The sequence below is a fragment of the Mobula birostris genome, chromosome 3 (assembly GCF_030028105.1).
Source record: "Mobula birostris isolate sMobBir1 chromosome 3, sMobBir1.hap1, whole genome shotgun sequence".
Lineage (NCBI taxonomy): Eukaryota > Metazoa > Chordata > Chondrichthyes > Myliobatiformes > Myliobatidae > Mobula > Mobula birostris.
Window position 1 is genome coordinate 184,202,272 of NC_092372.1, and position 25,373 is coordinate 184,227,644.

General features: G+C 40.7%; 1 protein-coding gene across 6 annotated transcripts in view; it reads right to left on the minus strand.

The window, feature by feature from the left end:
• The window catches only part of nebl (nebulette), a 304,548-nt gene that overhangs the window by 11,724 nt on the left and 267,451 nt on the right, over positions 1 to 25,373 (minus strand). For 3 of the 6 annotated variants that reach the window (XM_072253807.1, XM_072253805.1, XM_072253802.1), the window contains 3 exons: positions 22,105 to 22,197; positions 19,109 to 19,252; positions 5,877 to 6,001 (listed from right to left, as the gene is read on the minus strand). In XM_072253807.1, the coding sequence (XP_072109908.1) occupies positions 5,877 to 6,001; positions 19,109 to 19,252; positions 22,105 to 22,197 (362 nt within the window). The remainder of the gene's footprint in view (positions 1 to 5,876; positions 6,002 to 19,108; positions 19,253 to 22,104; positions 22,198 to 25,373) is intronic. The other 3 variants (XM_072253808.1, XM_072253806.1, XM_072253803.1) reach the window with 2 other exon arrangements.

Sequence of the window (25,373 nt, forward strand, 5' to 3'; positions counted from 1 at the left end):
CTTGACCCTTCTTTTGAGGGAAAATAGGTTTGCATGGTATAGCAGCTAGTAGCCGCTGCTGCCTAACAGCCCCAGCAAACTGGATTAAATCCTGAATTCCACTGCTGTCTCTGTGGTGATTGCATGTGCTCCCTGTGGCCATGTGGGTTTCCTCCAGCTAATCCAGTTTCCTCATACATCCCAAAGGTACGTTGTTAGTGTATCTGGTAAAAATCTGGGAAGGGTTGTGGTAGGGGGAAGTTAATGGAGATGACAGGAGAATAAAATGGGTTAAGGTAGAATTAGTCTAAAAATGTGGTTTTGGTATTCAAAGGTTTGTTGGTAGGCCAAAGGGCCCCCTTCTGTTTTCTGTGAATCTATACCTGAAGATCCTTCCTTTTAATTCTACAGAGGTCGCCATTACTTTATAGAACATAGAACATAGAATAGTACAGCACAGTACAGGCCCTTCAGCCCACAATGTTGTGCCGACCCTCAAACCCTGCCTCCCATATAAGCCCCCACCTTAGATTCCTCCATATACCTGTCTAGTAGTCTCTTAAATTTCACTAGTGTATCTGCCTCCACCACTGACTCAGGCAGTGCATTCCACGCACCAACCACTCTCTGAGTAAAAATCCTTCCTCTAATATCCCCCTTGAACTTCCCACCCCTTACCTTAAAGCCATGTCCTCTTGTATTGAGCAGTGGTGCCCTGGGAAAGAGGCACTGGCTATCCACTCTATCTATTCCTCTTATTATCTTGTACACCTCTATTATGTCTCCTCTCATCCTCCTTCTCTCCAAAGAGTAAAGCCCTAGCTCCCTTAATCTCTGATCATAATGCATACTTTCTAAACCAGGCAGCATCCTGGTAAATCTCCTCTGTACCCTTTCCAATGCTTCCACATCCTTCCTATAGTGAGGTGACCAGAACTGGACACAGTACTCCAAGTGTGGCCTAACCAGAGTTTTATAGAGCTGCATCATTAGATCGCGACTCAAACTCTATCCCTTGACTTATGAAAGCTAACACCCCATAAGCTTTCTTAACTACACTATCCACCTGTGAGGCAACTTTCAGGGATCTATGGACATGTACCCTGAGATCCCTCTGCTCCTCCACACTACCAAGTATCCTGCCATTTACTTTGTACTCTGCCTTGGAGTTTGTCCTTCCAAAGTGTACCACCTCACACTTCTCCAGGTTGAACTCCATCTGCCACTTCTCAGCCCACTTCTGCATCCTATCAATGTCTCTCTGCAATCTTTGACAATCCTCTACAGTATCTACAACACCACCAACCTTTGTGTCCTCTGCAAATATGCCTACCTACCCTTCTACCCCCACATCCAGGTCATTAATAAAAATCACGAAAAGTAGAGGTCCCAGAACAGATCCTTGTGGGACACCACTAGTCACAATCCTCCAATCTGAATGTACTCCCTCCACCACCACCCTCTGCCTTCTGCAGGCAAGCCAATTCTGAATCCACCTGGCCAAACTTCCCTGGATCCCATGCCTTCTAACTTTCTGAATAAGTCTACCATGTGGAATCTTGTCAAATGCCTTACTAAAATCCATACAGATCACATCCACTGCACTACCCTCATCTGTATGCCTGGTCACCTCCTCAAAGAACTCTATCAGGCTTGTTAGACACGATCTGCCCTTCACAAAGCCATGCTGACTGTCCCTGATCAGACCATGATTCTCTAAATGCCTATAGATCCTATCTCTAAGAATCATTTCCAACAGCTTTCCCACCACAGACGTAAGGCTCACTGGTCTATAATTACCCGGACTGTCCCTACTACCTTTTTTGAACAAGGGAACAACATTCGCCTCCCTCCAATCCTCCGGTACCATTCCCGTGGACAACGAGGACATAAAGATCCTAGCCAGAGGCTCAGCAATCTCTTCTCTCGCCTCGTGGAGCAGCCTAGGGAATATTCCGTCAGGCCCCGGGGACTTATCTGTCCTAATGTATTTTAACAACTCCAACACCTCCCCTCCCTTAATATCAACATGCTCCAGAACATCAACCTCACTCATATTGTCCTCACCATCCTCAAGTTCCCTCTCATTGGTGAATACCGAAGAGAAGTATTCATTGAGGACCTCGCTCACTTCCACAGCCTGCAGGCACATCTTCCCATCTTTATCTCTAATTGGTCCTACCTTCACTCCTGTCATCCTTTTTTTCTTCACATAATTGAAGAATGCCTTGGGGTTTTCCTTTACCCTACTCGCCAATGCACCCTTCTTGCTCTTCTCAGCCCCTTCTTAAGCTCCTTTCTTGCTTCCCTATATTCCTCAATAGACCCATCTGATCCTTGCTTCCTAAACCTCATGTATGCTGCCTTCTTCCTCCTGACTAGATTTTCCACCTCACTTGTCACCCATGGTTCCTTCACCCTACCATTCTTTATCTTCCTCACCGGGACAAATTTATCCCTTACATCCCGCAAGAGATCTCTAAACATTGACCACATGTCCATAGTACATTTCCCTGCGAAAGCATCATCCCAATTCACACCCACAAGTTCTAGCCTTATAGCCTCATAATTTGCCTTTCTCCAATTAAAAATTTTCCTGTTCTCTTTGATTCTATCCTTTTCCATGATAATTATAAAAGCCAGGGAGCGGTGGGTACTGTCCCCCAGATGCTCACCCACTGAGAGATCTGTGACCTGACCCGGTTCATTACCTAGTACTAGATCTAGTATGGCATTCCCCCTGGTCGGCCTGTCCACATACTGTGACAGGAATCCATCCTGGACACATTTAACAAACTCTGCCCCATCTAAACCCTTGGAACTAATCAGGTGCCAATCAATATTAGGGAAGTTAAAGTCACCCATGATAACAACCCTGTTATTTTTGCACCTTTCCAAAATCTGCCTCCCAATCTGCTCCTCTGTATCTCTGCTGCTACCAGGGGGCCTATAGAATACCTGCAGTAGAGTAACTGCTCCCTTCCTGTTCCTGACTTCCACACATATTGACTCAAAAGAGGATCCTGCTATGTTACCCACCTTTTCTGTAGCTGTAATAGTATCCCTGACCAGTAATGCCACCCCTCCTCCCCTTTTTCCGCCTTCTCTATCCCTCTTAAAGCACTGAAATCCAGGAATAGTGAGAATCCATTCCTGCCCTGGTGCCAGCCAAGTCTCTGTAATGGCCACTACATCATAATTCCATGTATACACCTCATTAAGTTACCACTTAGCCTCCTCTGTTCTGAAGAAAACAACTCTAACTTATCCAGTCTTTCCCACAATTTTCCAGTCCGGATAATATGCTGTAAAACCATTATGCCTCCTCTTTATGTCACCAAAGACTCTTCCATATGGAGCAGGTATGCAGTGGAGAGCATTCTGATTGGTCGCCACACAGCCTGGATGGAAGCTCTAGCGCACAGGATTGCAAGACGATGCAGAGGGTTGCTGACTCAGCCAGATCCATTATGGGCAGAGTCCCCTCCACCATGGATGGCATCTTTAAGAGATGATGCCTCAAGAAGGTGGCATCCATCACAAATGTCGTTCGCCATCTGGGACACAGCCTCACTACTGCCATCAAGGAGGATGTGCTGGAGCCTGGAGACCCATACTCAGTGAATCAAAAACAATTCCTTTCTGTCTACCAGTGTTCAGTGTTTTCTGGTAGAAATCTACTTTGTTCTTGCTTTTTTGCACTATTTAATTATTTTTAAAATATATAATTATTGTTATGTCTTTGCATTATACCACTGCCACAAAACAACAAATTTCAGTGATAATAAATCTGATTCTGATTATGAATCTTTCTTGTAATATGGTGACCAAAACTTTTTGTATTACTCAAATTATGGCCTTGGAGGTGTGTAATTCTAGCTTGATCTCACTGCTCCTAAATCTATGTTTTAGCTAAAACATACCAAATTATTTTTAACTATCTTATTGATGCAAAAAAACTTCAATGTCTTTGTGCGCCTCCATATGACTAATATTCTGCTAATTATTTTATATCCCCTTACCTTAACTCAACTTATTCACTTGCACTTCCTTTATATATTTCCTTACACTTCTCTGGATTAGTTTTCATAGTAAATCTGTCCCAGCACATTTTTGATACCCAAATATGTATTTTAGGATATGTAAATATTTTTAATATTTGGTATATTTATTTTGTAACTTAATCTTTAAATAAGAATACCCTCCAAAAATATGTATATCCCTTTAAAAGTGAAAACAAGGGTTGGTTTTTGTTCCATATTCTCCAGCAATGTATGCACCAGAACTGAATAGCCACCAATAATATTTTTATTTGATTTGTTCTGGTACTGGTGGCCAGGAAAAATGCTGCCTTCCTCCATGTTTCAGATCAATGAGTTAGGCTTATAATTGAAAACACGTGGCTCAAATTGAGAACCACCTTGAGGATCATGGCACCTGAAAACTTACTGTTAGGCAAGTAAGCAACTTGACTCTCTTGAAGCCTATGGCTTCTTATGAATTCTGAAGCTGCACCAAAGTAGTGTCCCTACTGTTTTAATGAAGCCATTCTGAGAGACTCCACATTAATAATATCATGAGGTAGAATCAGAGACAAGTAGCCTAGATTCACCTGACTTCAAAGAGTAGTATCTCAAAAACACAAATGAAGAGATTACTGTTCTTCATAAAATGGGAAAAATCTTCATGAAAATAAAATTCTTCATGAAGTGAGAGTAATAAACCTTAAATATAGAATAACAGATTCTTGAAAATGCTTTCAATCCTATTGTTAGTCTTCAAAAAGATGACATCTAAAGCTTGAGATGAGATACAGCTTTGAAAATGCAATTGTATTTCTATTATAACATAAATTACATACTATGCTGATTACCTAGGCCATTTTGGCTTAATTTTCTTGCACTTGCAAGCATGAATTTGATAAGAGACCAAATACTAACCATTATTAAAGAATCCTTTCGATGGAATAACAATATAAGTTCAGAGCTGCACTTAACGCTGATATTAGATAACTTCATGGATAGCTTCAGATAACTTTTTAAAATATGTATCTATACTGGTTCATTACTTCATAAATCCAGGAAACTCACTTGAGGTGGCCATTTTACATAAGGAAGTGTCCATGTAAATGAATGGAGAAGAGTGTTGTTAACATATTCTGAATAGAGATTTAAGAGACAACCCATATAAACAAAATATGTCTAGATTCTGAGAGGGTTTCAACTAACCAAGAAATTTTTGGACCCTATCTAGAAAATGCATTTCTAATACATTAAAGTATGAATGTTATTATATCATATTTTATTTCAGTCAGCTCAGATACAGTAATCTCTACAATAAATTCCATAAAGTATTATCATAAATTAATCAAAATTGATTCATTTTAAAAATATTATACATGTATGCAATTTCAGCTGAGATGAAGAACCAAATTAATTGATGTAGGTAGATGGTGAATTGTGTTGGTAATAATGCTATTCTTGGTGTTCAAAATCATATAATAAATTTAACATGGTATATTCAAAGTGAGAGGTGAGGTAAAAGTATGGCATAATGGTGTTACATAATTTAAATAAATTGCTTACTGATGCTTATGCTTTCAATACATGTGTAGCTTTTAAATACTCCTCCAGCTACTCATTTTTCATATTTAATTTATCAACGAGTGGTCATTTCTACTCAAATATGTAAACACAATTCCAACACGTCAAGACAAAAGGCCTGTCACTTAACCTTTTAGTAAAACAGTTGGGAGGTGTTTACTCACGGTTGGAAAGCAAGGTAAAGGGGATCCAAGTAGCCAGTCAAAGATTAACATTTTAAGTAGAACGTTAATAATCAATGTAGTGAAAATAAAGCAGAAGAAAAATCAGCTTTTAATTAGTGAAGACACTTACCATACTGATTTGATGAGGAAGAGAATGCTGTGGCCTCAAGGAGGATACATTGGACTGATGCATATAACCATATCCAGGAGAATGAGGAGAATGCATCTGCTGGTAAGCTCCAGGAAGTACTGCAGCTAATCAATAATACAAACAATGTCAACATCGAAAATAAGGTATTATCATTTCAGCACAAGTTTTAACATAGCTCAATTTTGTATTTGTATGTATTCAGGTAAAAATTCAAATCAATTGTCCTGAGTAAACTCCAGGGGTCCTGCTCTAAATGTTGGTCGGCTCTTGGGGTAACTTTCACAGGTTTCATCTGTACTATGGATTGTAAATTTAAAAGCATAAAATAATTACAAAAGAATTGATGAGAAGATGAAAAATTAATTTTCACTCAGAAAGTGATGGGAGTGTAGGAACTCAAAGCCAGAATAGGCAGGAGAGGTAAAAACTCTCAAGAGACTTCAAAAGCACTTTGATACGTACCTGAAGAGTCATGACTTGCAGGGCAATGGACCTAATGCTAAATGGCAGAACAGCACAATGGTCTGAATGGTTTTTAATGTCATAGATTTTGTATAATTCTTTATCAATACTGTCCAAACTCAGAGAGCCAGGCAATCAATGTGGCAAACATCTTTATACAGTACATTCAATTAAGATCAAAATCCCGGTGCTAGTTTCCTTCGTCAGTCACAGAGCTCCATCATTGTTGCACTTAAGGCCTCAGATGGATGCTTCCTAAAAGAAAGCCATGCAGAGTGACCACTAGCAGAAGCTCAGGCTGTATGTGGTTGTCAGCTTCCCACTGCTCTATGACCAAACCTGGCAGCAAGGGGAACTAACTGATGGGCAACTTCAGGGCCATCATCTAGCATGGCAGTGGTAGGAGCATGAATTTGGCCACCTTGAGAGAAAACAGCAGATTTGTACTTTACAGAGCCAGTAATATTCACAGTTAGGCTCGGAATATGCTGCAGGACAGACTGCTTAACACCGCACTGAAATCCTGACCAAGAGCTATAATAGCAGAAGATTGAGCTTGGATGGCAGTTAGCTGAGCAGCATGAGGGAAGTCAGCGTTTTCCCTGCAGCCCTCGTATGGCAGGCAGTTTTTCCCCAACCAGTGTCCACCACCTTCAGAAACTGCAATGGGATCAGGACAATAAGACTTGATGCAGAGCTGGTTACCATTTCCATGTTGAAAGGGATGAGCTCCTGGCTCCACAAAAATACCACTTGCAAGATTGAGAATGGATCTCTCCATGCACTTAGATAACTTAGAAGCTTTCAGATGTTTGCACGCAGAAAGATCTAAACAATATTCAAGCATGTGCTGATAAGTAGGAAGTAAAATTCATGCCACAATAGAGCAAGGCAATGACCATTCCCAGTAAAATAGAGAGTCTAAGCACTTGCCCTCAATTTACAAAAGCATTACCAAAGCTTACCTGAATAAACTTCCTAAATACTGTGGCCTAAGGTGAAAACTTTCAGTTTCTTTGATAACATTTTAGAAACGTGATTCCACTCAAGATTAAGCAGCCCAGTTGATTGGTCCTCCAACCACCATCCTCAACATCAGTTTCATTCACCAATGTTGATGAGCAAAATGACCATGGGGGTCCATGCTTGTAGTTCCATGAATGTAACAACACAACTCATTAGAGTATTGAAGAAGGCCTTCATTGGTCGTTACCTTCACTGGCGGCAACTGCTCTGTCTATGGCCATGACCACACGGAACTCCAGAAAGTTGCAGACGCAGCTCAGCACATCGAGGAAACTCTGTGGATTCTGTCCATGTTTCTTGCTGCCTCAGTAAAGCAGCCAGGTAATCAAAGACCCCACCAAACATAGACATCCTCTCTTCTCCCCACTCCCATCAGGCAGAAGACTCAAAAGTGTGAAAGGACATACTACCAGGCTCAAAGAGTTTCTGTCCTTCTTTTATATAACTATTAAATGGTGTCCTAGGATGATAAAATGGATTGTTAACCACACAATCTATCTGATTGTAACCTTGTCTATCCACATCGTCTTTTCTCTGTAGCTGTTAAGACTTTATCTGCATGCTGTTACTCTTATACTTTGTACTACCTCAATTCACTATGCAATGAATTGATCTGTGTAAACATTATGCAAAAGAAGCCTTTCACTGTACCTTGGTACATGTGACACCAATTCTGAATGAAACATAGGAGTTCTAAAGGAAGACTGAGAGGTAAGGTTTCTTTATTAATACAATGATTGCTATCTGGAACTCACTGGCAGAGGAGGTAGTGGAGTCAAATACATTTAAGAGACTTTCAGAGGGACACAAGTAGATAAGGCATAGAGGACACATAACTAATGCAGACAAATGGGATTAGTCCACATCATTTACAAACTGCTCCACATTCACTTGCCTAGACTACTCTGATTCAGTCCTTTCCAGGTCCTCCAGAGCAAAACTAGTGTAAGGTCTCTTTCTCAAGAAGCTACCCTATGAGTTGTATTCTTCTTCAATTTCAAGTTCATTGTCATCTGACTGTACACAAATACAACCAAACGAATCAACATCACTCTGGACCACAGTGCACTCACAATACAGCACATCTAACACATTACCACAAAAAGATTAATATAATTCGAAATGCCTGTGAAGTGCACAGCATGGGTAAAAAAGTAAACAGTAACAGCTCAAGTCCTAGTTATGAGACCTCGATTGTGACAGGGTATTTATCAGTCTCATAGCCTGGGAGAAGAAGCTGTTATCCAGTCTGGCAGTCATAATCCTGATGCTCCTGTAACTCCTTCCTGATGGTAGTAGGTCAAAACAAGTGTGGGTTAGCTCCCAGGTGCTAGGGCCCAGTGTGTCTCAGAGTGGATACAGAGTATTTTCAAGAGAGAGGATGAGCAGCCAGAGGCTGTAGCGCACTATAGCACCAATGACAGGTAGAAAGGGGGAAAAGTTAGTGAAGGGGCTGAAGAGCAGGATCTCAATGGTAGTATTCCCTGGATCACCCCCAGTGCCACATGCAGATCGGAGCAGGACTAGGTGAATGAGTGACTGACAGCAGGGGAGCAGGGTTTCAGGTTCTTAGATAGTTGGAACCTCTTTTGGGGCAGGGGTGATCTGTACAAGAGAGATGGATTGCACCTAAACTGGAGGGGAATGAATATCCTGGCTGGGATGTTCACGAGTGCTACTTAGGAGGGTTTAAACTACTTTGGCAGGGGGTTTGGAACAGAGCATCAGATCAGAAAGTGGAGGAATGGAGAGGAAGGTAGATGTCAAGACCAGTAAAAACAGGCAGGAGCAAAGTAATAGATACGATGGGAACAGATAGCTTGAAGTGAGTGTGATCTAATGCTAGGAGTATTATGGGTAAAAGTGATGAAATTTGAGCATGGATCAATACTTGAAACTATGATGTTGTGGCCATTATACAGACCTGGTTGACAGAGGGACAAGAGTGGGTGCTTAATGTCTTAGAGTTTCAATGTTTTAGAAAAGATAGAGAGGAATATAACCAATGTGAGGGAATTGCACTATGAATCAGGGACAATATCACAGCTGCATTCAGAGGGAACATAATGGAGGGCTTGTGCACTGAGTCCTTTTAGGAAGGGTGTAATCACTCTGATGGGACTTTACTACAGTTTTCCCCCCACCACCACCACCAATAGCCATATGAATGTTGAGAAATAAATATGTAGGCAGATTAAGGAAAGGTGAAAAAACAACAGGGTTCTTGTCATGGAGGACTTCAACTTCTCTAAACTAAACTGAGACCTTCTGAGTGCAAGAGGTTCAGATAGGGCAGAATTTGTTAGGTGCATGCAGGAGGGTTTCTTAAATTAATATGTAGACAGTCCAACAAGAGGAGTTGCTGTATTGGAACTGCTGTTCAGTAACGAGCCTGGCCAGATGACCAACCTTTCACTGGGTGAACAATTAGGGAACAGAGAACACAACTCTAATTTTTGAGATAGCTATAGGTAAGGTTAAGTATGGTCTTTGTGGGAAAGTATTAAAATGGAGTAGGGCAAATTATGAGAGTATTAGGCAGGAATTAGGGACAGTTAATTGGGAATAGCTGTTTTTTTGGGCAAGCCCACATCTGACATGCAGGTGGTGTTTAAATACCAACTGCACAGAGTACAAGACACGTATGTTCCAGTCAGAAAGAAGGGCAGGGATGGCAAGGTAAGAGAACCTTAGATAGCGAAGAAGGTGATAAATTTAGTCAAGAAGAAAAAGTAGGTAAAGCTTAGGAAGGTAAAATCAAACAGAGCCCTTGAGGATCATAAAGAAGCTAATAAATAACTCAATAAGAGAATTAGGAAAGCCAGAAGTGGCCAAGAAAAGTCCATGGGAAGTAGGATTAAAGAGAATCCCAAGGCATTATATATATGTCAATGTCATATATATATATGTCATATATATATATGTCAAGAGCAACAGGATAACTAGGGAGAGTTCAGGACCACTCAAGGATAAAGGAGGGACAATGTGCTTGAATTCGGAGGATGTGGGTAATGTCATTGATGAGTATTTTACACCACTATTTACCAAGGAGGATTGAGAGGATTGGGAGACCAATGCCAAGCATACTGATATGTTTGTGCATTTCTAGCTAAAAGAGGAAGTAGTGTTGGGTCTCTCAAAGAGCATGAAGGTGGATAAGTCCCTTGGGCCTGATGGGATAAACCCCAGGTTATTGAGAGAGGCGAGAGAAGAGGTTTCTGGGGACCTGACCAATATCTTCATATCCTGTCCAGCCACAGGTGAGGTCTTGGAGTACTGGCGACGAGCTAATGCTATTCCATTATTCAAGAAGGAAACCAGGGATAATCCTGGAAACCACAGACGGGTTAGAATTCTTACGGATTTAAGAGCATATGGAAAACCATGGCCAAAGGGAAAACCAGCATGACTTTCTGCAGGGCAAGTTATGCCTTACTAACTTGACTGAGTTTTTTGAAGAAGTGACGAGAGCGATTGATTAAGGTAGAACTGCGATGGATTTTAGTAAGATATTTGACAAGGTCCATCATGGCAGGCTCATCTAGAAGATTAAGATCCACAGGATCCATGTTGAATTGGCCATTTTGATTCAGAACTAGCTTGCCCATAGAAGACAGAGGGTAGTGGTCGAAAGGAGGTCTGTGATTAGTGGTGTTTCACAGAGATCTGTACAGGGACCTCTGCTGTTTGGGATGTACATAAATGACCTGGATGAAAATGAAGATGTGTGGGTTAGTAAGTTTGCTGATGAAGAGAAGGTTAGTGATGCTGTGGGTAGCATAGAAGACTGGCAAAGAATACAACAGTTACAGATATTGGCGGAAAAATGGCAGGTGGAGTTTAATCTGACCAAATGTGAAGTGTTGCACCTTCATAGGTCAAACGTAAAGAGACAATACACTATTGAGAGATGTTTAGATAGGAACATGAATGTGAGGGAAATCAAAGGATATGGAATCAGAATCAGAATCAGGTTTATTATCACCGGCATGTGATGTGAAATTTGTTAACTTAGCAGCAGCAGTTCAATGCAATACATAATATAGAAAACAAAAAAATAATAAATAAAATAAAAATAATAATAAGTAAATCAATTACAATATACATATATTGAATAGACTAAAAAAAAATGCAAAAAACAGAAATACTGTCTATTAAAAAAAGTGAGGTAGTGTCCAAGGGTTCAATGTCTGTTCAGGAATCGAATGGTAGAGGGGAAGAAGCTGTTCCTGAATCGCAGAGTGTGTGCCTTCAGGTTCCGACTTGATGGTAACAGTGAGAAAAGGGCATGCCCTGGGTGCTGAAGGTCCTTAATAATGGACACTGCCTTTCTGAGGCACCGCTTGCTAAAGATGTCCTGGGTACTTTGGAGGCTAGTACCCAAGATGGAGCTGACTAGATTTACAGCCCTCTGCAGCTCCTTTCAGTCCTGTGCAGCAGCCCCTCCATACCAGACAGTGATGCAGCCTGTCAGAATGCTCTCCACGGTACAACTATAGAAGCTTTTGAGCATATCTGTTGACATACCAAATCTCTTCAAAATCCTAATAAAGTATAGCTGCTGTCTGGCCTTCTTTATAACTACATCGATATGTTGGGACCAGGTTAGATCCTCAGAGATCTTGACACCCAGGAAATTGAAGCTGCTCACTCTCTCCACTTCTGATCTCTCTTTGAGGATTGGTATGCGTCCCTTCGTCTTACCCTTCCTGAAGGTCACAATCAGCTCTTCCAACTTACTGATGTTGAGTGCCAGGTTGTTGCTGTGGCACTACTCCACTAGTTGGCATATCTCACTCCTGTACGCCCTCTCGTCACTACCTGAGATTCTACCAACAATGGTTGTATTGTCATCAAATTTATAGATGGTATTTGAGCTATGCCTAGCCACACAGTCATGTGTATATAGAGAGTCAAGCAGCTGGCTAAGCACTGAGCTGCGCCAGTATTAATCGTCAGCGAGGAAGATATGTTATCAGCAATCCACACAGATTGTGGTGTTCCGATTAGGAAATCGAGGATCCAACTGCAGAGGGAGGTACAGAGGCCCAGGTTCTGCAACTTCTCAATCAGGATTGTGGGAATGATGGTATTAAACGCTGAGCTATAGTCGATGAACAGCATCCTGACGTACGTGTTTGTGTTGTCCAGGTGGTTTAAGGCCGTGTGGAGAGCCGTTGAGATTGCATCTGCTGTTGACCTATTGTGGCGATAGGCAAATTGCATAGGGTCCAGGTCCTTGCTGAGGCAGGAGTTCAGTCCAGTCATGACCAACCTCTCAAATCATTTCATCACTGTCGATGTGAGTGCTACCGGGAATAATCATTAAGGCAGCTCACATTATTCTTCTTAGGCACTGGTATAACTGTTGCCTTTTTGAATCAAGTGGGAACTTCTACCCATAGCAGTGAGGTTGAAAATGTTGTTGAATACTCCTACCAGTTGGTTGGCACAGGTTTTAAGAGCCTTACCAGGTACTCCACCGGGACCTTCCGCCTTGTGAGGGTTCACTTCCTTTAAAAACAACCTAACATCAGCCTCTGAGACAGAGATCACAGGGTCATCAGGTGCAGCAGGGATCTTCACAGCTGTAGTTGTGTACTCCTTTTCAAAGTGGGCATAGAAGGCGTTGAGTTCATCTGGTAGTGAAGCATCGCTGCCATTCATGCTATTGGGTTTTGCTTTGTAGGAAGTAATGTTTTGCAGACCCTGCCAGAGTTGCCGTGCATCCGATATCACTTCCCACCTCATTCGAAATTGTCTCTTCACCCTTGAAATAGCCCTCCGCAAATCATACCTGGTTTTCTGGTACAGGCCTGAGTCACCAGACTTGAATGCCACAGATCTAGCTTTCAGCAGACGATGTACCTCCTGGTTTATCCACGGCTTTTGGTTTGGGAATGTACAGTAGCTCTTTGTTGTCACACACTCATCCACACAAGTTTTAATGAAGTCGATAACAGCTGCAGCATATTCATCCAGATTTGAAGATGAATCACTGAATACAGTCCAGTCCACCGTTTCAAAGCAGTCCTGTCTACTCCCAGCTTAAAGAAGTCAAACGTAAAAGAGGCGGACAACAGAAGAGATTCAAAGACGTCTTAAAAGCCAACATGAAGAAATGTAACATCGACATCAACAATTGGGAAACCAATGCCAAGGACAGGAAACTCTGGCAAGCCATCATCTGAGAAGGAACAGCAACTTTCGAAGCCAACAGATTTGCAGAATTAGAAGAAAAGAGAAGAAAATGGAAAGAGAGGCAGCAACAACCAAAGCCTGATCTGCTGTTTGTAACTACCTGTCTTGAGTGCGGAAGAACTTTCAAAGCCAAGATAGGACTCATAAGCCACTTGAGAGCCCATAAGTAGATCAATAGAATGAAGACCATCATCCTCAACCTTGAGGGATAACCATGATGTAGGTTCTCCTGTGCTTTCTCTGTCCATGCCTTCTTGGTCCTCACTGCTGGTGCTGCAGTCTTCAGTCTCTGTCTTTACTCAGGGAGCAGAAGGGCAGCCAGGTGATCAGACTTCCCGGAGTGAGGGCGTGGAATAGCACGGTAGGCATTGTTGATGGTGGTGTAGCAATGGTCCAGTGAGTTGTTTCCTCTGGTATTGCAAGTGATCTGTTGATGGTAGTTGCTTAGTGATTTTTTCAGACTGGCCTGGTTAAAATCTCCCAAAATGACGGTGAAGGCATTAGGATGCGCTGTTTCGTGCATGTTGATCCCATTGCTCAGATCATTTAAAGCCTGCTTGACATTGGCCTGAGGTGGAATGTACAGTATACTGTTACCAAAGTGACCCTGGAGAACTCCCATGGTAGGTAAAAAGGACAGCTCTTAATTGCTAGATATTCCAGATCTGGCAAGCAGAATTGGGACAGCACTGGTATGTTTGTGCACCAAAAAGAGTTGATCATGAGGCATAATCCTCCACCTCTCCTTTTGAAAGACTCTATAGATCTATCCTGACAGTGTATAGTAAACCCATCGATCTGAATCGCTGCAACCAGTACAGAAAGGGTTAACCAGGATTCCGTGAAACAAAGGATATGTGGTCCTAATGTCCCTGTGATTCAGCACCCTCGCTCTGAGATCATCGATGTTATTCAGAAGAGACTGCACATTTGCCAGTAAGATAGTCGGTATAGGGAGTTTAAAACCCCGTTTCCTTAAACGCACTTGTAACCCCACTCTGCACCTGCGCTTCCTCCGAGGTGTCCTAGATGGGCGCTTCCAACCACAATCGGTTTTGTTTCCATCAGTTTTAAGCAGCGACGGTTCGTTAAGACATCTTTGTAGACTGAACTGACCTTGGAAGCAGTTGTGCTTTTTAGCTGTATCAGGCTGAAACGGGAATATTTAACTGTATCAACCCAGAGTACTGCTCCTACTCGAATAACCCCAAGGCACCCCTGACATTGTATAGACAGAAGATAGTCGTTTAGCTAGCCATTTGATTACTAATTTAATTGTTTTGGCACAACACTGTGGGCCAAAGGACCTGTTCCTGTGCTGTACAGTTCTATGTTCAATGTTCTAAAGAGAGCGAGGGATGGTGCTAGGGATCCTCGACAATGTTTTGGATCCTTCTTATACAACGCTCCCAGTAAATGTTACAAATCAGTGGACAGAGACCCCACTGACCCTCTTGGCAGGTTTTACTATCCTCTGTAGGAATTTGCTGTCCAATACCTTGTAGCTCCTGTATCACACAATGATGCAGCCAGACAGGATACTCTCAATGGTGCTCCTGTAGAAAGATGTTAAAATGGGGGCACATCTTTCACCTGGCACCTACCAGCCTTCTCCTTCCTACCTTCTTTATAGAGCCCCTGCCCCCTCCCTCTCAGTCCTGACGAAGGGTCTCAGCCCGAAACATTGACTGTTCGTTTCCATGGATGCTGCCCGACCTGCTGAGTTCCTCCAGCATGTTATGCGTCTTGCTTTGACCCCAGCATCTGCAGAGTATTTTGTGCCAGAATGGAGGTTTGGGAGCCTTGTATGCCTAAGTCTCCTCAGAAAATGCAGACACTGTTGTGGCTTTTTGATCAATAAGCTGTTCTAGGTCCAGGCTAGATCATCTGTTATGTGCAAACCTAGGAACTTTATGATATTCACTCTCTTCATGGCAGAGTCATTAATGTGCAGTGGAGAGTGGACGACCAGTGCATTCGTGGGGAGAGTGTGGGCAGGGGGAGGGGTGAGTGGAGATAGGGGGAGAGGAGTTTGGAGGGAGGAGGTAGGGTCACCTCTCAGGAAAAGTTTTTTTCCATGCTAAGACAGCTTCTACAGTCTTCACTGCAGCCATCATGGTCTATTGTTATTTCATTTCAGTCAACAGTGGCTTCTTGGCCCTAGAGTATTCAGAACCTTGCCCCAGATGTCTATCTATATTTCCAACCCAGCATCAGTGGATCAATATGCCTGTTCCTGCCTGTTTGTGGTCATTCTCTCGTCAGTTCTCCCCAGGCTGTGCAATAACTTTCAGCTGTCATCAACCTTTTCAGGGGAACACGCAAGTTTAGCAGGTGCTTTTTAACAGGATCCATCCTACCAGTACATCCTGGATTCTCCGGAAGTTAAACACTGCTGGCATCAAGACAAACTAGTGTGTTTCCATTCTGCCAGTGTTTGTTCATTTTATGCAGGACTGAATTTTTAAGGTCTTCCATAAATTATGGAAACCATCTCATTAATTTAGAAGAATATAAAGACTTCTGATAGAGTACATTATTTCAATGTTTTGTTGGATGACTTCTTTGCACAGAATCTACAGTCCCAGTCTCCCTAATTGTATGTCCTTTACTGTATGCATCTTCACCCATATACTGCACGCTGTACAACACCCAATCCCAATGAGCATTCTCACTTCATTTTGTCATGAAAATCCTCTCATGTTTGGGATCCTCCTTGTGGCTGCTTCCTTCATTTCTGGCCCATTAAAGTACTGTGACTTTTTTGGTTAAGCAGCTCATCGTTCTCATGCTTTAATGCATTGCTGTGCATATGGGTTGGCCATTTTCAAAGTTTTCTTTCTCAATACTTACTACTCATTAACAACCCCCTACTTTTCTCAACACCGATCATTAATTACCTGTTTTATGCTCAACCTCAGTGTTGGGCAGGTAAATAAGGTAACAAAACAGGATACTGTAAGAAACAACAAAAATAAAACTAAAGACACTCTAAAGAGGAAATGGTGATTTAAAATGTGCTTATTTATCCTTTAATATCAAGGAGTTCATCCAGTAAACAAAAGCATTCTTTGGTTTTCAATGTCCGTGAGTCACGTGATAACTTAATGAATCATGTGGTTGGATGGGAATATAAAAGTAGGAAGTCTGACTCCTTCACCAACAGACCACCAGTTATAACTCCTCCACACAGCAAAGTTCTGTTTTCAAATGGAATAATCAACCATGCTGCTTTTCAAGTATTTGACGAGCCATTTACATCATGCTTACATCTAAAGGCAATGCTCCTATTCTTTTGGGAAATAACAGTTTTAAGATTATGGAGAAATGGCAAAGGCTAGCAATTAACATTTTGGAAAGATATGATTAAAGATGTTGGAACTAACCATGAAGGTATGTAGAATAACCCACTTCAGTGCCAACTGAAGTGTTACGAATTCCATTGATCAATACAGATCAAGCAATTTTCTGTATTTGTGCAAAACATCCTTGAGTGGTGCAGCATTGAGGGAAAGAGGATGGTAACCATACATACCAATAACACTGAACACCATTCATGGGATGGAATTGTTTTCAACTCAGATCCCCTTTAAATGTCACTAGTATGCCACAGTTGTAAAGTACTAGTTTTGGAGCTGACGGAGGGAGTCAGGTTAATAATAAACTAGCTGATTCCCGTTGAGAGGTTCCCATTCATGTCTGGAAGATGGAGAGAGCTGATCCTAAGGAGAGGGGATTACACAGGCCACCATCAAGCAAGTTTATTTTGCAGACGTAGGCAATGTCCATAGCTTCTCCTCACTCCACAATCTACATCATTTCCCTCTAAGGATCTCTGATCAGCCATTCAATATGTGGTTCAAATATATACAAATTGCTTCTTGCAGAAAACAAGTGGCATGCTGCGCACTCATTTACAACCCTAGCTAAAAATTGTATTAGTGCACGATAGTAACTCAACAACAAAGTGCCCTTTATCCACTCAAACCCACCCATCCAATTTTCAACGGACAGACAAATCAAAACAGGGCAAATGGTAATTAAAAATTGTCATTATTGCCGACTTCTAAGCACCCTTCTTACTACAGTTGTCAAAATGTACTGATCTAAATGAAACTATTCAATAGTTGAATGAAAATGGCTGACAGAATAATGTTCTAAAGTATATGGAGCAGATCAGAAACACAGATTTACATCCTTAGTCATGTGGTTAATAAATTCTTAATGTATGGTTTTGTACCAGAACAAAAACATTCCTTACTTTTCTTACAGCAGTGACAGTCCTAACAAATCAATTGCCACAAATGACACATGGGCTAGCCATGAGGTAAATTACATTTACTTTACTTTTCCCCTTTGACAATTAAAAGTGACAGTAAAAGGAGGGGGAGAAAAGCCCTACCATTTAAATACATTCCAGATGGTGCCAATTCTCTTTTTCCTGTTCTGAATTCTCACTGCTTTTATAAGTGTACGTCCCAAGTTGTCCAAACATGGAAGTAATTTTCCTTTCATCTTTATTTGCATTTCATTGTTGTTCTTGTCTCCAATTTAGCAGTACTAATCTTTCTACATTGGGTTCTTTCATAATGACCATTTAATCATCAGCCTTCTGATCATACCACTGTTCAAGTCCTCTTCTACTCTGTCCACAATCATTAAACACCTATGTTTCATTAATGGGTATTATGTGAAGTACAAAAAGTGGTGAAAATCATAAACATCATTGTATAGAAAGAGCTTTTTTTTAATTATTTAGTCCTTAGTTACACTGTGTGATTTGGACTAGTCTTGATGCAGAAAGACTAACAAAGCCAAAAGAAAAGGTAAGTTGAGAATGACAGCATCAGGCTCATAGCCAGAGGTAATGTACGGTCAGCACTTATTGCCTACTTCTGCCACACTCCTGGAAGCATTTTTACACAGAGTACACTGTGCTTTTCTTAAGCTTATTCCACACATGTTCCCAATTGACAGACTGATACTTCATGAGTAATTTGAGAAAGCAAACATCAAAATCAATACTAAACTTTGACATTACTACCAAAAACATTGCTACTTATTATATGTTAGTTAAAACGTGACTACTGTGCATCAAACAAAAACTGGCTGTTTTTTAAAAAAATTTATACTGGAATCAAAAAGCACTTTAGTGTAACTTCAAGCAAACCTGCCCAGTAAGCAAGTGGTAGAGTCAGATGAACTGTTTGTTGTACACTTTCCTGGGTTAACTTTTCACTAAAGTTAATGGGGGGGGGGGGAATCACAAGAGTACAAAGCAAGTTTCCAATCCAAAGTAAATACAAGTGTTGGAAATACTCAAGAGATCTGGCAGTGTGTGTGCAAGGAAGAAAGGAATTAACATTTCAATGAGTTTTCATTCGAACTACCTAATCCAATTGAGACATCTTCTCACTGGGCAAATTAGGCTAAAAGTATACGAATGTTCAATAACAGAATCCATCCCAGTGCGTAACATGCAATGGTGTGCAATGTTAGTACTGAAATTGCTGATCATGTACCTCCTTCCTCGGATAATTCCAGGGTATTTTCACTGCAGCTGGAGAAGGTTGGATTAAGCTCTGTCATCTCTGACCTTTCATCTCCAGCACTTATGCTACCCACACCCGTGGACTGAGACTGTTTACTATAACGTTTTGCCCTTTCTACAGCAAGGAAAGCATAAAAAGGAAATCTGATGTACAGAACAGTAATAGCAAAAACAATCAGTTTCCACAACTTAAAATAACAAATACAAATTTCTCCAATTTCAGAAAAAATAATATTCCCTATAGCTCTTGTCAAGATCTGATCATAACTTTATTACTAATGCCAGTACAGGAATTTATCTACAACTTTTGATATATTTACAAAGATGATTCTGGTTCTATCTTCTAACACTAATAATATTTTAATAGTACTATACAAAACAATAGAAACCCTTAGCCCATGTAATCTCTGTGGCATCAACTTCAGATTTACATGGCAATTTCTCTGCCACAAGGAATAACTCACAAGGTACTCCTTCCAAACCAGCACCACGTTCCTTTGAAAATAAAATGATACAACTTCACTGGTTGCAGAAAATGAAACATTAATTGCCTTGCAATGTTCTCAGCCAGTAACTTGCAGTAACATCTATTCGTACACAAATGGATCTCAAAGTAGCATTAAGAAAGAAAGGGTACATATGTTGTGCTTGCTTTAGATTAGTTCCTGAGGAGTCTTCTGCAGACTCAGCGTGAAGCTGAGGTACGGTATGTGAAAATTAAGGTACTGTTAAAGTCTCTAATTAATACTACTGCCTACTGTTATGAGAGATTATGTGTAGAAAGGGAAAGCCCAATTTCTCTGATATACAGTACAAAACAATCAAAAGTTACTATGCCTGGATATTCTAATACATCTTAATGAGTGTAGCAACAGGGTGCCAACAACAATTTCAAATCAATAGAGCAGCAGATTACAGATTCAAGTGGATGATCAGTGCAGAGCTGGTTGAGAAAGTTGGTAGATGAAGAGCATCTAATTGATTAGGTGAAAGGGATCTCATTTCATCATTTTACTCCAGGGAGCGGAATAAACATCACGCAAATTAATTTCTAGGCAGTAAGTGTAACACACTATCTTATAGTTTCCTTGTTTCGTAAGAATAAAATGGAATTCCCTATTATTGACCCAAGTACATTCTAGATTTTTGGAATAGAGATACCGATTTCAGTATTTGTTTCTAAGTTTAATATGATAGTATGGTTGGCCTGGCAGTCAAAAGACACAAGAATGCTTTGGTTGGGGCTGAGGTCTGAAGTAGGAAGATTAATGGTGGGAAGGAATGGGAAAGCAAGAAGGAATAGGAGTGGCAACGGGAGTTGTGGAAGATTGTAGCTGGATGAATGAGGGACTCTGTGGCTCATGGAAGTGGAAGTGCAAGCTAAAGGAGGTTAGTTACCTCAGCTAGTAGGCTGAAGGACATGATCGAATGTTAACTCCAGTACTCCTCCATCTTGTGTTAGCAGGATATGATTGAAATTGAAGTAGTGATCAAATCTCAACAAACTACCTTCAATGTAATATTTAAGTGAAGGACCCCATACCTGGGAGTGCTTTGGTCATCTGTCTCCTCCGCCCCACCGCACCGCTATTAAAGCTGAAGTGCATAGGCTCAAGGTGAACTGAGTTCAGATTGAAAATATTTATTATCCCACTCAACCCAAACCCCTAAATGTAGGAACATTAATATTTTCCTTAATATGCCTATTAACCTACAATTTTTCAAAGTTTATGTCATTTCTGTTATCAGAAGATGCATCTATTTATTGTCTGCATATTGAGGAGTATCATCCATTGTTACAACTGTTGGTGAAAACTACCTTACACAATTAATGCTTAAGAATATCTGCACATTATACTAACACTGCTTACACTTGCCCTACAGTTTAGTTATCTATGAACCAATCACTTAGGAATCCTTTTCACAATATTTTAAAATGTCCAATTGAATAGATCTAAACATTTCATTCCTCTGAACTGGGATGTACATTCAACAGGATATTTGACTTGTTTGGGAAGATTAAACTTCACAAAATCATGCATGCACAAATTACTGCATAAAATCATGCTTTTAAAGGTTTCAAAGGGAATCCTCTGTTCTCAGTAAAAGGTTCCAGTGTGACACAGATGAGCTGTAGAGCTGAGAGTTACTGAGTGATAAAAGTCACTACATCTGCCACCATACTCCATCACTAGTTAATCCATTCTCTGATCTTCCGCTGGCTAGATGCAGAGAAGGATTAGAAATCCATTCAATTCAATAGGATTTCCAGCCTGGAGAATGGGGAAAGTGATGATTTTTTTTTTTAAGAGTAGATCTACCTCTTTACTGATTTTTATGTGTCTTAATTAACTTTATTTTCAGTAATTTATTATTTTAGATCATTGACATTATGTTAAATAAATACAAGAACAGCATAAATAAATTATAAAGTAGTTTCAAAGCTCTCTTGGCATCAATAAAGTATATCTATCTATCTATCTATCTAACTACAGGCTTCTGTTAAAAGTTGTGAGTGCAAGAACTCAAAACTATGCTGTTTGAGCCTTAGTTGCTAGGTGTGAATGATCAGCAAAATTTACCCTCCATATCTGGCTCAGGTTGGGAAATGAGCTGCTGATTCCAGTTTAAGAGGCCTAAGTGTGTTGGCGAAGTTTGGTTTAGGATATTAACTTTTTTGTTCTTACTATAATTCGACTTGTAATCAAAAAAAGATAACAACTCAATGACACTAATTCAAGACAGAGGGTTTTTATTGCTTATTAAATCGTTGGGTAACAACCAACACAATTCTGCCAATGTTCAGTGGTTCCCAAATTGAATGTTAACTTGGCCTAAAATTTATAACAAATCCATAAGCTGAATTTAGAAGAATTGCCCTTAGCATCTAAACAAAATGCCTTTTAAAATTTATTAAATAGAAGTAAATAATAAAGAATAAAACTTAAAAGCAAACAGGACTTATACCAGAGAGCAAGTGTAGACTTCTGCTTTGGATGTTGTCTTCAAGAGGATCAAAGTCAAAGATGGAACCAGGATCAGTACGCCATACTTTAAGTTCTTTTAGCAGAAAAGGAAAGGACAAGAAACATGTAACAGCCTTGATAGCACAGCTGACTCTATAAGCAATTCATCATGGGCCCATTCCTTCCCACCGTCAGTAGTTTCTACAGGTGATGTTGTCTCAAGAGTCCCTCACCATCCTAGCTATGCCATCTTCTTGCAGCACTGATCATGCAGATGCTACAGAAACATGAAGTCCTACACCACCAGGTTAAAGAACAGCGACTTCCCTTCAACTATTCACTTCTTGATTCAACCAGCACAGCTCTAATCTCTACCTCAGTAAGCAACACTATGACGTCTTTGTATTAAAATGAACTATTGTTATTTGTTCTAATTAAATTCTGAACTGTACAACTTGCATATACTTAATGCTTTTCTTGTGGAGTCTGCTTAAAATATTGCTCTGTGCCCGAGATGCTGCTGCAAGCAAATTCTTCATTGCACTTGTGCGTATGACAATACGCTCAACATTAAGGTTTAAGAAGCATTGTCTGATTAGACATTTCTACAGTCTTCCTTCAGTTTGGTATATGCCAAACAACTCTTGCTATTTTACTATAGCAAGCCATTATTCCCGTTGAAGTTGGGAGGCAGGCGGGAGTTTTGTTTTTAAATATCCATTCACAGAAATAGGCATGCTTGTAAACTCAGCATTAAATTAATTGCATGGCCCAAATGAATGAGTCGTTCTTTTGCCTATTCCATCAGACAGTTAAGAGCCAACCGCTTTGCTTTTGGTCTGAAATCATATATTATATTATATTATATGATACATTATATTATATATTATATATCAGTATTTTCCCATCCCAATTGAAAGTATCAAGGTCAGTTGAAAGCTTAAGGAGTTGGAACAGGAGTAGGGCATAAGAATCCTTAAGACTATTGCACCATTAAGATTTATCTTATCTGATGTTGACTTAACTCCAATTTTTTTTTACCTATTTCCTATAATATTTGAGGTCCACCATCCGAAAATCTGTCTATTGTGGCCTCATATATCTGATAATTCAGTGTGTACAATTTCCTGGGGTAAGAATGCTAAAGATTCACAAGTTTCTGAGAGAGGAAACTCCGCGACCAAATTAAATATAAGCTATGTTCCCTGCTTTTAGAATCGAACCATCCCTGAGAAAACACATACTCACATCAACTCTGTCAAGCGCCTTCAAAACCTAGTGTTTCAATAAGGTCACCTTCTATTCTAGTAACCGTCAATGATCAGAGGCCAAACAGATCAGTTGTTACTTATGAGCACCTCTCTTTATTCCGAGCAGCATCCTAGTGCATCTTCTTTGAACTACAAGTCCTTCCTAGAGACCAAGGGTACCCATGCTATTCCAGGTATGATTTCACTAACACCCAATATAGCAAAGCAATAGTTGTCTACTTTTGCAGTGAATGCTCCATTTGACTTTAAATACTTGTTGTACCTGTATGGTAATTCTCTGCAGTTCATGTTCAGGGACCACCCAAAGTTCAAAATACATTTATTATCAAAGTACCTATACTATATACAACATTGAGATTTGCCGCCTTACAGGCAACCACAAAACAAAGAAACCCAATAAAACTCATTTAAAAAGACAGTCAAACACGCACAATGTGCAAAAAAAAAACAAATCATGCAAACAATAAAAAGTAAGCAAATTACATTCAGAACTAAAGTTCATGGAAGTGAGTTCATAGCCACAAAGCCAGTCATCACTGCAGGTGGCCCAGGAACTCATTAGTTTCAGGCCATAGCCTCAAGTCAACGCAGCGATGAGTAAACCTCGCCATGCCGGAACTAAACACCAGCCTGTCCCTCACCTCCAGTCCCAATGCCCAGACATTTTTAATCTAGCCAGCACTTAAATCAGCGCAACATCAGCTCAGTCCTTGATCTCAGAGCCATGCCCTGCCATTTTGAAACGCTCTCGGGCCTAGGCCCTGCCGCCTCAATTCAGCCAAAAATCAACCTTTCCAATCTGAGCCCGTGCTTAAATCGGCCAAACATCGGCTCAATCCTCGTTCTCAAGCCTTGGCACCACTGCCTCGACTCACTTCAGATTTGCCATTTGGAATCAGCTCCAAGTCACCTACTCTTGGGTCTGGGCTCCACCATCCCATACATGCCATGCCGCAACTATCCTGCACCTTCAAGACTCCAGTTCACATTGCAAAAATGCCAGGTTGTACAGGTGGTTCAAATCCTCCACACCAAAAAGGAAGTTACAGGCTATAGATTGGCACTAATGTACTGAATTGAGTGTTCCTATTGTAGTTTTTTCTACATTAGAGAAATCCGACACAGACTGGGTGATTGCTTTGCAAAGCACCTACTATACATTCAATCCACAAGAATGAACTTGACCTACCGGTTGCCTGACCATTTCATTTTTCAACACACTCTGACCTTTCTGTGATCTCCTACACTGCCGCAACAAAGCATGGAAGAACTTCATTCGCCATCAGGGCACATTATAGGTGTTAATACTGAATCTTTCAATTCAGGTAACTCTAATTTTCTTGTGTGCATCAGAACTGGCAATTTCTACCTGTGATCTTGGCTCAGTTTTCCTCCTCACAGCTGTCCAACAACTGGGTATGTCAGAACTCAACACAAAGAAACATAATGTGACTCTGACTCCCACAGTTACTTATTTGTTCTCACACTATTAGAAACATTCCCTTTGTTATACCAATTCTTCCCTCCAGCTTCTTTGTAATTGAACCTAGCTTGCTTTCTCTTTTTTTCTGGTGTACATTAACTCTGTTCCTCTTGCAGCAGATAGACCTGACCTGCATTTCCAACATTTTCTGTTTTTATCCAAGAAAAACTCAAGTTTATTTTTGTCGAAAGTGCCCTGAATTCTAACACTCATGTACATATCAGCAGCAATTTACAGTGGCCAATTGATGCACCACACACTTTCTTTGGGGCATGGAGGGAACCAGAGGACTAGAAGGAGACACATTGTCATAGTGAAAATATGTAAATTCCACAGAGACAATGACAGGATTGAAACAGGCCACTAAGAGACAGCTGCTCTACCAGTTGTGCTGCTGCACTGTCAAGTCAATTGTTAAGGATGAGGTCTCAGGGTACTTGGAGCCACTTGATAAAATAGGCCGTATTCAGCATGGTTTCCTCAAGGGGAAATCTTGACTGGCAAATCTGTTGGAAT